A 15,242-nucleotide genomic window follows, 5' to 3' on the forward strand; every position below is an offset into this window, starting at 1 on the left:
TTGCAGATGGGATAATGACAAAAGTAGCAAGGATATAGCATGAAAATAAAAGAAATTGCATCATTTCAATCTTTAGTTACCTGCTTAAAACTTTAGCATTGAAATATTGAAAATGATAAATAATTAGTAGCATTAAGTTGCTCAAAAATCAATCACAAAAGAATGTGTTAAATCCAACAGGGGAACAGATACCCATCAGACCTACTTCTAATCGCAATGGTTTGAAAAGCAAAGATGCCAGTTTAAAACAAATAACAAATGCACAATGGATGTAACTTTGGTCACCTTCTCCTATTAACATAATTTCTCCCAGCTGAAAGGTCCAAACGGTATTTTACTTTCACACTCATACTAAAGATTGATTCTATCACTTCATCGTCTCTATCAACCACTCCACTTCTGTAGTAACTGGATGTGTAACAGGTTCTCTTATTGACATGCAGACAATACTATTGTGGACTCCAACTACAAAAGTATTGTTGACTCTTGGTCAAAATAAAAAAATCTGGAGCACTTGGTTCATGAAATAGCAAATACACAAAAGTGATGCAAGTCAAGAAAGTGGTTCAGATGGGATGTCCTGGAACCATCAGAACACTGCGAAAGTTGGAAATGTACTTTATGTGCACTAGAACAAAGCTAAACACAAATACAGCAGCATTATACATCTTTGGTATGAATGTCATAGGTAAGTTATCTACACAAGTAGAGGTGACTCCATTGCACTAAATCAGATTCACTGAGCATGCAGTTCGATATACTAACCACAACAAGTCGACAGAAGACTGCACTCCCAGGATAAACATCTGGCAAGTGAAGCAGCTGCGCAGCGTTTGTCACAGTAATATACATTCTTTGAAGGTTTTAAGAAATAGCAGCAAATACTATTTCTGTGTAATCAACTAGGACAAAATGTTTAATGCAACTGATCTACCAATCCCTAATCTTGCTATGCCAGGCTCCATCAAAGTTTGCTGGCTCATCCCTGGCAAATCACATCTAGTCAAGAATACAATTAGACTGCAACCAACCAACTGATACACCTGTAACAGTGTATTGTTCAATACTTACCTGACTGAAAATAATACTAGGTCCCAACTGCACACGCTCATAACTCTGAAGAAAGGCGTTTACAAGATCCTGATCTGAATAAAATGTCAATGTCTGTGTTTCAGTGGTACAAAACATCACTCAATATTAATCTAATATACTAATATTAAGGCTCTAAAATTCACAACACTGTCCAGGCATTGAAAAGACCAATATCAGAGTTCACTGAAAATCTATTTAGTATTTTGGCAAATAGTTCAAAGATGATTGTAAATTTACCAACGTCACAAGTTGCATCATCAGTAAAAATAATTTATTTTGAACAAATAGCTCATTAGGAGCAATCCACGTCAACTAACCTAGCTGCATTTCCTGATCCAGGTTAGTGAATGTACATGGACAAAAAAAATAACAAAAACACAGGCAAATTGACATCATTGTTCACTCTCTCAAAAACTGACAAAATTACTTCCAGGAAATTAGATCATAACCATTTCTTACCCGTTTCAGAAACCACAGTTACAGGCTCTGATTTGGAGGATTTTGTAGGTTTAGAGGATGACGACCCTTTCTTGAGTTTCTTATCTGGAGGCGAAGCTTCTGGTTCAGAATCTGCAGTACAGAATATATTTAAAAATAGAACATGTTTCTTTGTATGCAATCCATCTTGTGATAATACAAATATGCTCAAACATGCAAGTACCCCCTTACCAAGGAAATAACTATTTGGTGCTGTACTAAATCATACATACAGAATATCCAGGTTTCTTTTTTAGGCTTTCACAGCAAAAGACCATCTTGGGCTTGCAGGAAATAAAATGAGAGGAAGAGTCACAACTGATAGAACCAATGAACATCAAATTCATCTGGTTCTTTGTTTTTCCACCACAAAACCAAAAAGTGAGGTCATCTGTTGGATAATCATCTCACAACTTAGCCGTTCATAATCAACAGCCAACACTCTGAAAATTCTAAGTGCAGAAGAGCCATTCAGGTGCCAGCATCAGAAAACTAGTTAGCTGCATCACTGGAATTACATGCCAAGTGTCATCAGCCCTCAAGAAAAGGTGTGGGGGAGGAGAATTAAAGTACAATTAGAATATTCAAAACCTGCTCATAACATTCAACTTTGCTATAATTATTTTATTACTGGAACATAACTAATACATCCAAGTCAGGTACAGCATGGAAGTCATGAAGAATCAATCTCAATCTTTAAAGAAAAAAGGCTTTATTTGTCATATGTACGCAAAAACATCAAAACATACAGTGAAATGTTACTTGCATCAATGACCAACACAGTCCGAGAATGTACTGGGGGCAGCCCACAACTGTCACCAGGCTTCTGCCCCAACAACTTCTAACCCCAAGCTGTCCAACTTTGGAATGTGGGAGAAAACCCACGTGACCACAGGCAGAATGTAAATACTCCCTACAGACAGCAATGGTACTGTGCTGTACAACTTTACGCTAGCCGCTATGCTACCATACTGCTCCTCTACATTATTCTTATTTGACTGCAAGTAGCTGACATTAATGAAGCAACTGGACTTTAAATGATAGCCTACTGACTTCCATTATTCACAGAAGCTCACGTTCCTTTGTTCCTAGCACACTATTGTACCCTCTATCACTACAAAACTACTCATACTAACAAAGCTAAAGTATTGAATAAGTCAAAGATCAGCACACTGCATTATATAACCAAATATTTTTAGAATGATTGTAAAATAAGCTTCTACATGGAGAATGTACCTAATGACCACAGTATGGTTTAAAACAACCGCAGAATAACTTGTATTTTAAATCCTTCTGCAAATGAAAGAACACTTTCCTCACCCCTCCACACGAGACTGGTAACGAGTTTGCTCCTAACTACCTACCACAACCAATCTGACAGCTGATTCATTGCTGATGAATTTGATTTCTTCCAAGATGACGACATCACACAGTTCACTTGGTACTAAAACTAGAGGAACTCTCCATCAGAGGGTTCAGTTTCAAAACAATCTGATTCTAAGTGGATGCAAGAAACATAGTAATAAATGAAACTGAAAAGGTGGTTCCTTCGTCTCTTAATGAACACATTAAATATTATTGCCTGTCACAACACTAAGATACAGTTAAAGAGATCGAAGTTCGGATTCCCACAGCATGCCTGGTGATAGATGACAGATAGCTGCAGAGATGAGATGCAATATTGATAGCTTCTTTAAAATTCCCCTCAATTCAAGCAGATTGGAAAGTAACAAATGCAACAATATTTCAAATAGGAAAAATAGGAAAGTATAGATGAGCTAAACTGCCATTTGCTGCTGACAAAATGCTGAAATCCATCCTTAAAGCATTATAATAGTCATAATACAATTAGGAAGAACATAGTAAATCATGGCATAATCAGGCAGAGTCCACAGGATTCCATGAAGATAAAAACCATATCTGACAAATTTTTTTTTTTAAATTATAGCACAAGTATGCTGGACAAGGGAGAACTAAGAGTACCTCGTGTTTTCTTCAAAAAGCATCTGCTTTGGTTACAGAAAATACTAAGAGGTTGCAGAATGTAACATGAGGAAAGGATAGGTTCAAGGACAATAAGAATAAAAGGTAGTTTGCAGGTCATTGCATATTTACTGGTACGCAATGGCATCAGTCTATGAACTATCCAGTTTATAATCTTGACTTGGATGAAACAGAGTGAAACTACCCAGCTTCAAAATAAATGTGCAAAAAGCGGAGACTGGCATGTAACATGGACAAATTAAAAGTTAAAAGAATGGGAGGAAGAGGGAAAAGATAAGGAAAAAAACTAGGTAAAGTGGATGACTATGCACGAGCCTTCAGTCTATGTTCTTAAATTTAGAAGAAAGAGACGACTCAAATGTACAAGATTCTGGAAGATATTTGGCAGGATAAAAGCAGAGCATGGTTCCCATGCCTTCAAAGGGATAACCTGCCTAAGATACAGATGAAAAGGAATTGCTTCCCAAGGGTTGAGTACCTTTGACTTCTTCATCCAAAAAAAGGCTGCCTTCATGGCCAAGATGGACAGATTTTTGGACCAATGTCTAGGGTAGCAAAGAACTGACTGGAGAGTGCAATTAAGACCAAGATCAAACCAGGAATTATCACATTTGATTGGCCAAGCAAGATTAAGGAGTTCTATGTGAACAGCTTGTCCTCCTTGCGTTTATTACCTTGTAAATTAAAAACTGCCGTTTATTCCTATTGGAAAAATAACAAGTGTTGATGTGCTGAAGGCTCTTGATCTGCAGAGGCACACAAAGTAAACAGGACAAGCAAGCTGGAAGACAAGTGTCACGTCAGTCCTCATTACAAAGAGTCTCAAGTTCAGAAATAAGGAAACCTCATTACTAATGCAGAAGCATTTGGAGGAAGTTATCAGTTTCAGTCACTACTCAAGGAAGGATGTATTTCCTTTAAAGTCAGTGCAGCATATATTCACCAAGTTGTTTCCAAGACTTGCAGGATTTCCCTACAAGGAGACAGCAAAACTGTCCCAGGCTCACCCAAGTTCAGAAATAAATCTAGTCATGGAAAACTCTAAATGGAACTGAATGGATAACAATGGTCTTTGAAGCTCAATGGAGAGCCAAACTATTAAAGGGCATCTCAGCACAGGCAATGGTGAGAGATAAAAAATATATATATTTTATGCAGGGAATCATAACTATTTGGAATCATCTGTCCTGAACATTGTAGATATTGCTATTAAGCCGATTCTAAATTGGAGACCTCCCCATTTTTGAACACTCAAAATCAGAGGATGTGGATATCAGGCATGAAAGTGAGCTGATCTATCAGATTGTCATGATCTACAGGAAACAGACTCAAGGCAAGAAAAAGACTATTACTACCACTTTTATTTCCTCTGTCTGCAGAAAGGGAGCAGTACAAATCAGCCCTCGCCCACTTACAGATATTCATCATGGAGACTTACTAATGCATTACGTGCATACTGACAATATATCCAATTGACAAACAGCAGAGAATAACTATCCGAGTTAAGCTCTCTATGGGGAAAAAACTTGGAAAATCTAGTTCTCACCTTGGTACCTTCTCCCCGAGTTACAAATGATAAAAAGATAACTTTCTAAATACTTTACCTGAATCATAAATAATGTGTTTTTTCCTGTGCACTGGTTTTTGTTTTGATGCTTTTGAATTGGAGGGGTCCTTTCTCTGAAAGCATAATACAAACAGATCAATTAGTGTATATCATGACAAACAGAATCCTCTCTGTATCGCCAGCTGGCAGATCCCCAATATACACATTTGATTGAATCAATGTGTAACCCAGACCCTTATGAAAAGGGCAAACTAACCTTGACATCAGTTTTCTTCATGTTTAACGACCCTTTGCCAACATTTTTCATTTTGTTCTTTTCCAAAGCCTCATTCCCAGCCTTCTTTGCTGTAGGAAGCACGTCAAAAAATCTTCTGATGTCCTGTGAATAAAAACCATAAATATTCATACCAAGAAGACATTATTTTGAAATTAAAGTACACATATGCTGATACACCCAAACATTTGAATAAACTAGGATACATATTAAACGTTCCAATAACCACCAACCCCCATGGGTGACACACTGATGCAATTTGTAGAAGTGCTGCTTCAGGGATTCTGCAACATGAGCTTAATTCTGAACTCTGGTGCTAAGCACGTTGAGTTTGCATATCCTCCCTACAACCAAGTAGGTTTCCTTCCACATCCAAAAACCATGAAGCTTAAGTAGGTTAACTAGCCATTGTAAATTGCTGATCACGTGCATCTGAGGGGTACAATTGCAGGGATTGATAGAATGTGTGGAGAATAAAAGTGAGGGACCAGTATAAATGGGTGGCCAGAATTGACTCAGTCAACTGATTTCTACTGTAAGACTGCGCACGAGTGTCCAAGGAAACCTTCCTAACACAGTGACATTCTGCACTTTAAACTCCGAAAAGGTTAAACAAATGGACAAATCTGGAATTTCACTTTAAACTCGACTGCAAATCTGGACATTTCTAATTCAGAGCCAGTAGATTACTGTAGACAAACACAGAACCATTTTGGAAAGTTAGTCAGATACTGTATTTTGGAAGCACAAGAGTTATGTGAAAACATAGCTGAACAAGCTAAATTTTTAAGAAATAATGTGAAAAATTTTACGAACTCGTAGGGTAAACATGGAGAAAGTATTTGTAGCTCATGTTTCTTAACCTTAGTGAAGATCTTATCTCAGTGGGGTACAATTTCAACTTCACAATGTAAGCATGCTACTGGTCACATTGTAAACCTTGTCCTTGACAGCATTCATAAATACAGTGAATTCCAGTTAATTGGGACACCTACTTGTGGTGAACTACATATACCTGTCTGGACACCCCCCCCCCCCCCCCCGCCCGTTGACTGCTCCTGTGGCTCCTCCCACAGGTATAAAGGTGATTGAGGCCTGAGCCCTGCCTCTCAGTCTCCAGGATATAGCATGGTGGTCAATTGCTGCTTGTTCTTTCTTCCAGTCAATAAAAGCCGATATCTCACCTCACGTCTCAGAGAGTTATTGATGGTGCATCACTACTAAAGAACAAAAACTAATTGAGAAAATAGCCAGGATTCCCTTTGCTTATTTGGGACACTATGCCACTTAATAGGGACGGGAAACTATTGCCAAACAGTTTCTAACTAGCATCAGTTGCATGTACTTGTGTGGCTGTTAGACACTACACCACACTTAGAGCAAACAGTTTTGAAATAGTGTCAGTTGCCTGTGCTCGAGTTGTGTTGTGCATCTGGGCGAGTGGACACCAATTCAAAAAGTAATGATTTTTGTTAATTTTGGTCTTTATTTTGACTTTATGCAGGAAGACAACAAAGGTAGGCCATTATCTGTATTGGGTGTCTGCAATGATTTTGTTCATTTACAATCAAAAGAACACAGCAGCATACAGTGGATGAATTCCTTCATTGATAGCTATTAAAAATTAATGCAATAATACTGTTGTAATAATGTTCTAATTTGTTCTGTATTTCATTAATGTAACAATCTGATTCTCTGTAGATTGCATTTTTTTTTAAATATACATTTTAACCATTTCCATGAAACCTCGGTTAATTGGGGCAGCCACTTAATTAGACCAAAATGTACTGGTCTGAATCAGCCGAACACCCACATCAATATTCACTACTCCAGATCCTACCACTATCTCAACACAAACCACAAACAATAAAGAGGCCACCTGGCCCACAGTGTGTACTAGCTCTTGCTAGCACTGTTTACTCAGTCACAACACTTCCTCATGAACTACAGCACCCTTTCCCTTTTATAACTGCAGGTGGTTCTTGTTTATCTTGACTGTAAATATCATTGCATTTCACGTAAAACTCCAGAAACTAAGGATAAAACACTGTCCAAGTAAAACCCCTACTCATAAAACTCTGAAGCAGCAAAGAAGGCACAATCCTACACATCATCCCAATATAGCAAATGCACTCAACATTAATCACAAGGATGGCTATCACCTCCTTAAGTTCATTAAAATGCAGCTCTCCTCTGCACCTTACCCATGAACAAATTCCGTCAAGGTTCAGGAGGTTTTAAAGTAGAACCCGGTATACTCTTCTGCACATCTATCATGGTGCATCCCACTGAAACAACTCCTTCCAGAGGCAAGGACAATAAAGAGGTAGCCATGAGATGCAGAGAAGCAGCTATGGGACTGCGGACTGTGCCACATTCAAGGACTCAGAAAACCTGAATAAATACACACAACTGTCACGGATTTTATGAAGACACTTGCAGACATGTGTCTCACAAAATCATTCAGGATCTTCAAGCGAAAACCCTACACGAACCAAGAGATTCAAAGTTGGTGACATTCAGGACTAGCAATTCAGTAAAGTACATGAGGTCCAGTTCAAGTATGACCTTCAGAAAGCCATCTCACATGCAAAGTGGCAACTCCAGAGCAAACGAGTGACAGAGTGATACTGGACAACTATAACAGGGCTGTAGCACCATCACCCACCATAATGCAAAACACTCAACATCAGCAGAACCAAACAGCTGATTATCAACTACAGGAGGAAGAACAAAGAACAATACAGCACAGTACAGGCCCTTCAGCCCACAATGTTGTGCCAACCCTTAAACCCTGCCTCCCATACAAGCCCCCCACCTTAAATTCCTCCATATACCTGTCTAGTAGGCTCTTCAATTTCACTAGTGTATCTTCCTCCACCACTGACTCAGGCAGTGCATTCCACACACCAACCATTCTTTTGAGTAAAAAACCTTCCTCTAATATCCCCCTTGAACTTCCCACCCCTTAACTTAAGGCCATGTCCTCTTGTATTGAGCAGTGGTGCACGGGGAAGAGGTGCTGGCTGTCTACTCTATCTATTCCTCTTAATATCTTGTACACCTCTATCATGTCTCCTCTCATCCTCCTTCTCTCCAAAGAGTAAAGCCCTAGCTCCCTTAATCTCTAATCATAATCCATACTCTCTAAACCAGGCAGCATCCTGGTAAATCTCCTCTGTACCCTTTCCAATGCCTCCACATCCTTCCTATACTGAGGCGACCAGAACTGGACACAGTACTCCACAAGTGTGGCCTAACTAGAGTTTTTTGAGCTGCATCAATACCTTGTGACTCTTAAACTCTATCCCATGACTTATGAAAGCTAACACCCCATAACCTTTCTTAACTACCCTATCTACCAGTGAGGCAACTTTCAGGGATCTATGGACATCTACCCCCACATCCAGGCTGTTAATAAAAATCATAAAAAGTAGGAGGTCCCAGAATCGATCCTTGTTGGACACCACTCGTCACAACCCTCCAATCTGAATGTACTCCCTCCACCACGACCCTCTGCTTTCTGCAGGCAAGCCAATTCTGAATCCACCTACCCAAACTTCCCTTGATCGCATGCCTTCTGACTTTCTGAATAAGCCTACCGTGTGGAACCTTATCAAATGCCTTACTAAAATCCACGTAGATCACATCCACTGCCCTCATCTATATGCCTGGTCACCTCCTCAAAGAACTCTATCAGGCTTGTTAGGCACGATCTGCCCTTCACAAAGCCATGCTGACTGTCCCTGATCAGAACATGATTCTCTAAATGCCCATAGATCCCATTTCTAAGAATCTTTTCCAAAAGCTTTCCCACCACAGACATAAGGCTCACTGGTCTATAATTACCTGGATTATCCCTACTACTTTTTTTTGAACAAGGGGACAACATTCGCCTCCCTCCAATCCTCCGGTACCATTCGGTTCTGAAGAAGCCAGAGGTCCATGAACCAGAGCAGATCAGGGGAACAGAGATAGATGGGGTTAGTATCAGAGTATCATCATATCAGAGGACCTATCCTGGGACAAACACACAGGTGGCACCACAAAGAAGTACCTCTGCTTTTATTTTTTTTTTTAAATCAGAGATTCAGCATGTCACCCAAAAAACAAAAATTGCATCTATACAAGTTTGTCAGTGAAGAGCATCCTAACTGGTTAAATCATGGCCTGGTAAGAAACACCAATGCCCACAATGGGAATTGGTGGATACAGCCCAGTCCATCACAAGCAAAGGCCTCCCCACCATCGAGCATGTTTATATGGAGCACTACTGCATGAAATCATCATCATTCATCCAGGGCAACCGGCCCCTCTATCATCCAGGCCATACTTTCTTCTTGCTGCTATCATCAGGGAGAAGGTACAGAGCCTCAGGTCCCAAACTACCAAGTTCAGCAACAGCTACTACCCGACGGGTTCCCAAGTAGGCATGGATAACATCACTCAAAACTGCTCAACCTACAGAGCAACTCTCAAGTATTTTAAAACAACTTAAGTTCTCAGTAGTATTTTATTTTCACATCAATTGTCAGTCTTTGCTTATGTAGTTTTTCCATAAATATTGTACTTTATTTTCCTGTAAATAGACTGCAAAAAAAAAAATGAATCACAAGATAGTATATGGTAACAGATACACACTTTGATAGTAAATTTTATTTTGACTTCCTAACACAGGGAGCACAATTGCAAGGAAGATCAGAAATTAGAGAACTGTTTTTAATATTTTTCCCCAATGTCAGGAGAGGGAAGGAGGATGGAGGATGCAAACAATCCTAACGCTGAAGCAGTCAATACAACGTCAATAGCCTGAACCACATGCATTTTTTTTTAAATATGCAGTCGTGTCCCAGTATTTCCCAGGCATATTAACAAAGAAAAATGCATGTGTTTTAAACGTAAAGTTGAAAGGGAGTCAGAATTTGGGACTTAGAAAATAAAATGCCAGTCACAAATTCTGGGGGGGGGGGAATGAAAACAAAAATGTGCAAGCTGGGAGCAGAAGGACGGAGCATTCTCAAATGAACTGTACAGAAGAGCTCACAGATAAAGGGATTTTACCTCAGCAACAATAGCTTTGATTTTAAGATATCCATGTCACAAGGCAAAATGATCAATAAATGGGACTTGAGGAGCTAGGACATGGGCAGAGATTTCAACAAGCTCACATTGAGAGGTTTGAATGCTGATCAGAGGTAACCAAATTCAATGAGGGTTTCAAAGCAAATAAGGGCAGAGGCAGAGAATGGTAACATCGTGGAGACAGGTTTTTGGAGAAAGAACACATCTGGTTACAAACTCTGGCTGAAACCATGTACCAGACTTTAAACAACTTTAAAATTCAGCTTTGACCCATGGTCATGTAAAAGGTCAGAACAAGTCACAGAGGAAGTATGATTTGTGGTGAGAATGTTGCTATTTCCAGTATTTAACTAGTGGGAATTTCTGTTCATTCATACTGAGTTTATAAGTCTATGGAGGCCAGAGCCATCATGTTTGCTGTTGTGTGCTGGGGCAGCAGGCTGAGGGTAGCAGACACCAACAGAATCAACAAACTCATTCATAAGGCCAGTGACGTTGTGGATGTTGTGAAACTAGACTCTCTGACGGTGGTGTCTGAAAAGAGGATGCTGTCCAAGTTGCATGCCATCTTGGACAATGTCTCCCATCCACTCCATAATGTACTGGTTAGGCAAGGAGTACATTCAGCCACAGACTCATTCCACCGAGATGCAGCACTGAGCGTCATAGGAAGTCATTCCTGCCTGCAGCCAAACTTTACAACTCCTCCCTCGGAGTGTCAGACACCCTGAGCTGATAGGCTGGTCCTGGACAAATTTCCACTTGGCATTATTTACTTCTTATTATTTAATTATTTATGGTTTTATACTGCTATATTTCTTCACTATTCTTGGTTGGTGCGACAGTAACAAAACCCAATTTCCTTCGGGATCAATAAAGTATGTCTGTCCATCAGACTAGCAATATGACAAAAGGCATTGCATTTATGTAGCAGGAAATAAAGTAAAGAATGCAACCAACTTTGTATGACACCAGATACAAAACCCTCCTACAACTGGACACCAATACAAACCACTGGGCTCATTCACATGCAAAGATCTTAGAAAACTGCCATTGCCTGCCATGTTCAGGAAAACAATAAATAGAACAAGTCAAACTTCAGCTCAACTTGATACAGCACAATGCACCCATTCACTTGATAGAGGAACTGAAAGAAAATTCAACATCACACAAAGGATCAATAAACTGACTTAAGCAACTCCAATTCAAATAAGCATGCAGCCTTAGATTTAGTTTAAAGCTTCTTTGTAAATATTTCTTCAACACATAATTTTGGTTCATTTATACCACATACAGGAAAGCAAAACCCAATGTGTCACAAAGCTGAACATATACACCCTATTAATATTTGCAGACCTCAATACCACAGGCAAAGAAATAAAATTCAACACATTATTTGGAGAATACACTCAATGGAGCAATGAAACTGCTGGAGGAACTCGGGTGGGAGGGGGAGAGAGTGGGTTATTTTGCATCAATGGAAGCAAAAGGATAGTCAACACTTTGCACCGTAACCCTGCATCAGGGGTGAGAGGGTCATGGGAAGAGAGCCAGTATATAGAGCAGAGAGAGGGCTGATAGATGAAACAAGGCAAAGTAGAGGATGTTGGGCAGATGGAAATGGGAAATGTGGACAAAGTGAGAGACTGAACTGGAAGGAGTGAGAAAGGAACACAGGGCACTGGGCAAACTGAAATTAGAAAATTCTATGTTCACAGCATTGGGCTGCAAGCTACCCAAATGGAATTATATCCTTCCAGTCTGCATTTGGCCTCAAGGTAGCAGTGGAGAAGTCACGGTGAATGTGGAAATGGGAAGGGGAGCCAGTGACATACACCTCATATTCCACTGTTTTCAATGTTCACCAAAGCCTAATCAAATCCTAGAATTTGAACTGGGTGCTAAATAAACCAAAACATTGCAGGTTCAGCCAGGGATGAATCGCCTCTGATATCTGCCCTGTGCAGGTGCAGGCACAGGCATCAAAAGAAACCAGAACTGATCTGGCCAACACAGCTGGGCAGTTTGCTACAAGACAAGACTAAAAACCACCTGAGCAAAATTAATCATCTATCCTCATACAAGCAGGTAGGAAGGATATCAAGTCTTGATAGGGTCAATGTGGAGAAGACATTTAATCTTCTGGGAAAATCTAAAACTTGGGGTAGCTTTAAAAAATGTCTGTTTTATTTAAGGTAGACGTGGCAAAATTCTCCCTCAACGGGTCATAAGCCCGTGGAGCTCTTTTCCCCAGAAAGCACTGAATATTTTAAAATCAAGCATTAATGTTTGATAAGCATGTGAGTTAAAGAGTAGCAAGGAATGCAAATTTGAAGCTATAGTTAGGTCAGTCATATTTTGCTGATTCCTACAGCATTCTCAAACAGCTCTAGGATTTAGGTGGTGTGTCCAATTTAGAAAATTGTGATGTTATATACAGTAAGACAATATTTCACTGTACCTCATGTGACAATAATAAACCAATATCTCACATCAGAATAATCGTAGGAGCATAACAATTGAGTCCATGAATAGTAGTGTTCCTTACCATCACAACATGCATGAACCAATTCACAAATACTAGCACAAGGCCTCTATTTCAAAAACATTCCTGAACACCAAAACATGCATGCTTTTACCCACTTATCTCAATAGGAAAAATGTCAAGTAGAAAGACATTAGGATTCAATTGAATAAAATATTGTAAAAAGGATTCAATTGTGACATTCAAACTACCCGACATCCCATGTAAACATAGCTCTGGCTCATTAGTTGGTGGCAGATGTCCAATGAGATGAGTTGGACCATCTATTTTCTGTCTTATTACCAATGCCTCACTGATGTTCCATTTGTGGTTAAGTCATCATACCCAGTACATGTGCTCCAATACTTGGATCTCAGCTTCAACCCTGACAGTAACCCATTCACAGCACAAGTTTATAATTCCCAAGAATGGATTTGTCACTTCATATGTAACAGTAGCCAGCATCCTGGTTTCACTTTGATTTTATCATTAATTTCAACACATTGTGCCCTAATTCACACAAAAAACACAAAATCCACAAATGCAATTTTCATTTCTCAACATTATGAACTCAAAACACCTTAACCCCACTTAATATACAATTCACTTCACCAGTACAATTTACTTCACTCAGTGGTCACATCCTATTCCAAATAGGACACTTTTGTTTTCATCTCTTCCTTCCCATCTACAGCATATTTACTCTCCTATATTCTAATTCTTTAAACAACTTCTTTCTTACCAACTTAACAAAGTGCCTTACTGATCTCTCATCATCAACCCAGCAACCAGCATCTCCTGGTCGCGTGTACAACAGTTCAGAACTTGAACGTCACAACTTAGTTCAGATCTGAACTTTATTTGAGACAGTAATCCCCAACGTTCATGCAATCATTTTACAATTCTAACTGCCCTCTGCGTTTGTGACTCGATCAATTAAATGCATTGCCACAGGAAAGTAACCACAATCTTGACTTACAATCAGTATTTGCAATCATCTGGAATAAGCAGGTAGGCAACTAATTAAACAAGAAAGTTTCTCAAATAAAATTTAATGCTCTCTACTAGTGCAGCCTTCGCAGAAATAGACTTGGCCTAGATTCGTGCTGCGATTTAACGGGTCCCCGATTACAATCAGAAAGAACAGCCATACTGATGATAGAACAACCCCGCCCCAGCTGCCCGGAGACACCGAATCCAGCCCCCAGAGTCCAAATGGAGAATATTAAATCAATAATTGTCAATAATAGATCAAGACAAAGTAAACATCAGGATCGAGACGCCGATCGCCTGTAGAACTACATGGCGAGGCGGCAGTAAGGTGGGGTGGGGGGGGACGCCAACGCGGACACCTCGGCCCAGTCCTGCTTCCTGCCCAATGACCTCCAAACCCACTCCTCCGTCTGGTCCCCGCCCTGGTAAGGCATCACCGGGCTGCAAGCGGGCAGAAGTAGCTCCTCGACCCGCGCCGCAATCCGGCTGGTACCCCAGCCCGGCCCGCTCTGCTCACCATGTCACCGCTCCTCCGCAGCTTCATTTGGCGCCAACAATTTCAACGCGCAGGCGTGCGGCGCGCGGCGATGACGTCGGCCACAGCTGAGCCCTCCGATCCTGGTCGAGGTGTTTGATTGACAGCCGGGTCGGTGCTGCCCGGCTTTGTGACGCGATGCCACCCACTTGCCCCGAAATATCAAGCATGCTCTCCCGAACTCAAAACAAAGAAGGACTCTGCTTCATTGAGGCCAGTCACACTAACTCATCAAGCTGCATTTTAGCATTCAAACCACAGAAATTAATTGACTTGATTTCTTACATTCTTCACATCAAGTGGCTTTTACTGTCATGTCAACCATAACTGCTGGTACGGTACACAGTAAAAACGAAACAACGTTTCTCCAGGACCATGGTGTTACATGAAACAAAACTACACTAGACTTCAGATCTACATGGACTACATAAAGAGCACAAAACAGTGCAAGACAGTACAATAATTAATAAAGACAATAGGCACAGTAAAGGGCAAATTACAATATAATAAATGTAAATGTAAATACATGAGCAGTAAAAATCTTTCGGTCTGTCTAAATGTGCAATCATAGAAATTTAGAATAAACAGTCAATGTAACATAGAAATACACTCAAATCAGTGTGAGTCATCAGTCTGTTGCCTGGTGGAAGAAGCTGTCCCGGAGCCTGTTGATCCTGGCTTTTATGCTGCAGAA

At 40.2% G+C, this 15,242-nt stretch overlaps 1 protein-coding gene across 3 annotated transcripts in view; it reads right to left on the reverse strand.

Moving 5' to 3' along the window:
• rfc1 (replication factor C (activator 1) 1) overlaps window positions 1-14,601 on the reverse strand; it is a 56,840-nt gene extending 42,239 nt beyond the window's left edge. For 2 of the 3 annotated variants that reach the window (XM_059989045.1, XM_059989047.1), the window contains exons 1-4: window positions 14,373-14,510; window positions 5,397-5,519; window positions 5,178-5,253; window positions 1,552-1,662 (exon numbers count right to left, since the gene is read on the reverse strand). In XM_059989045.1, coding sequence (XP_059845028.1) covers window positions 1,552-1,662; window positions 5,178-5,253; window positions 5,397-5,519; window positions 14,373-14,447 — 385 coding nt within the window. In that variant the 5' untranslated portion in view covers window positions 14,448-14,510. Of the gene's footprint in view, window positions 1-1,551; window positions 1,663-5,177; window positions 5,254-5,396; window positions 5,520-14,372; window positions 14,511-14,530 lie in introns of those variants that run through there. The other variant, XM_059989046.1, reaches the window with a different exon arrangement.
• Between the last annotated feature and the right edge of the window lie 641 nt (window positions 14,602-15,242).

The sequence above is a fragment of the Hypanus sabinus genome, chromosome 14 (genome assembly GCF_030144855.1).
Source record: "Hypanus sabinus isolate sHypSab1 chromosome 14, sHypSab1.hap1, whole genome shotgun sequence".
NCBI lineage: Eukaryota > Metazoa > Chordata > Chondrichthyes > Myliobatiformes > Dasyatidae > Hypanus > Hypanus sabinus.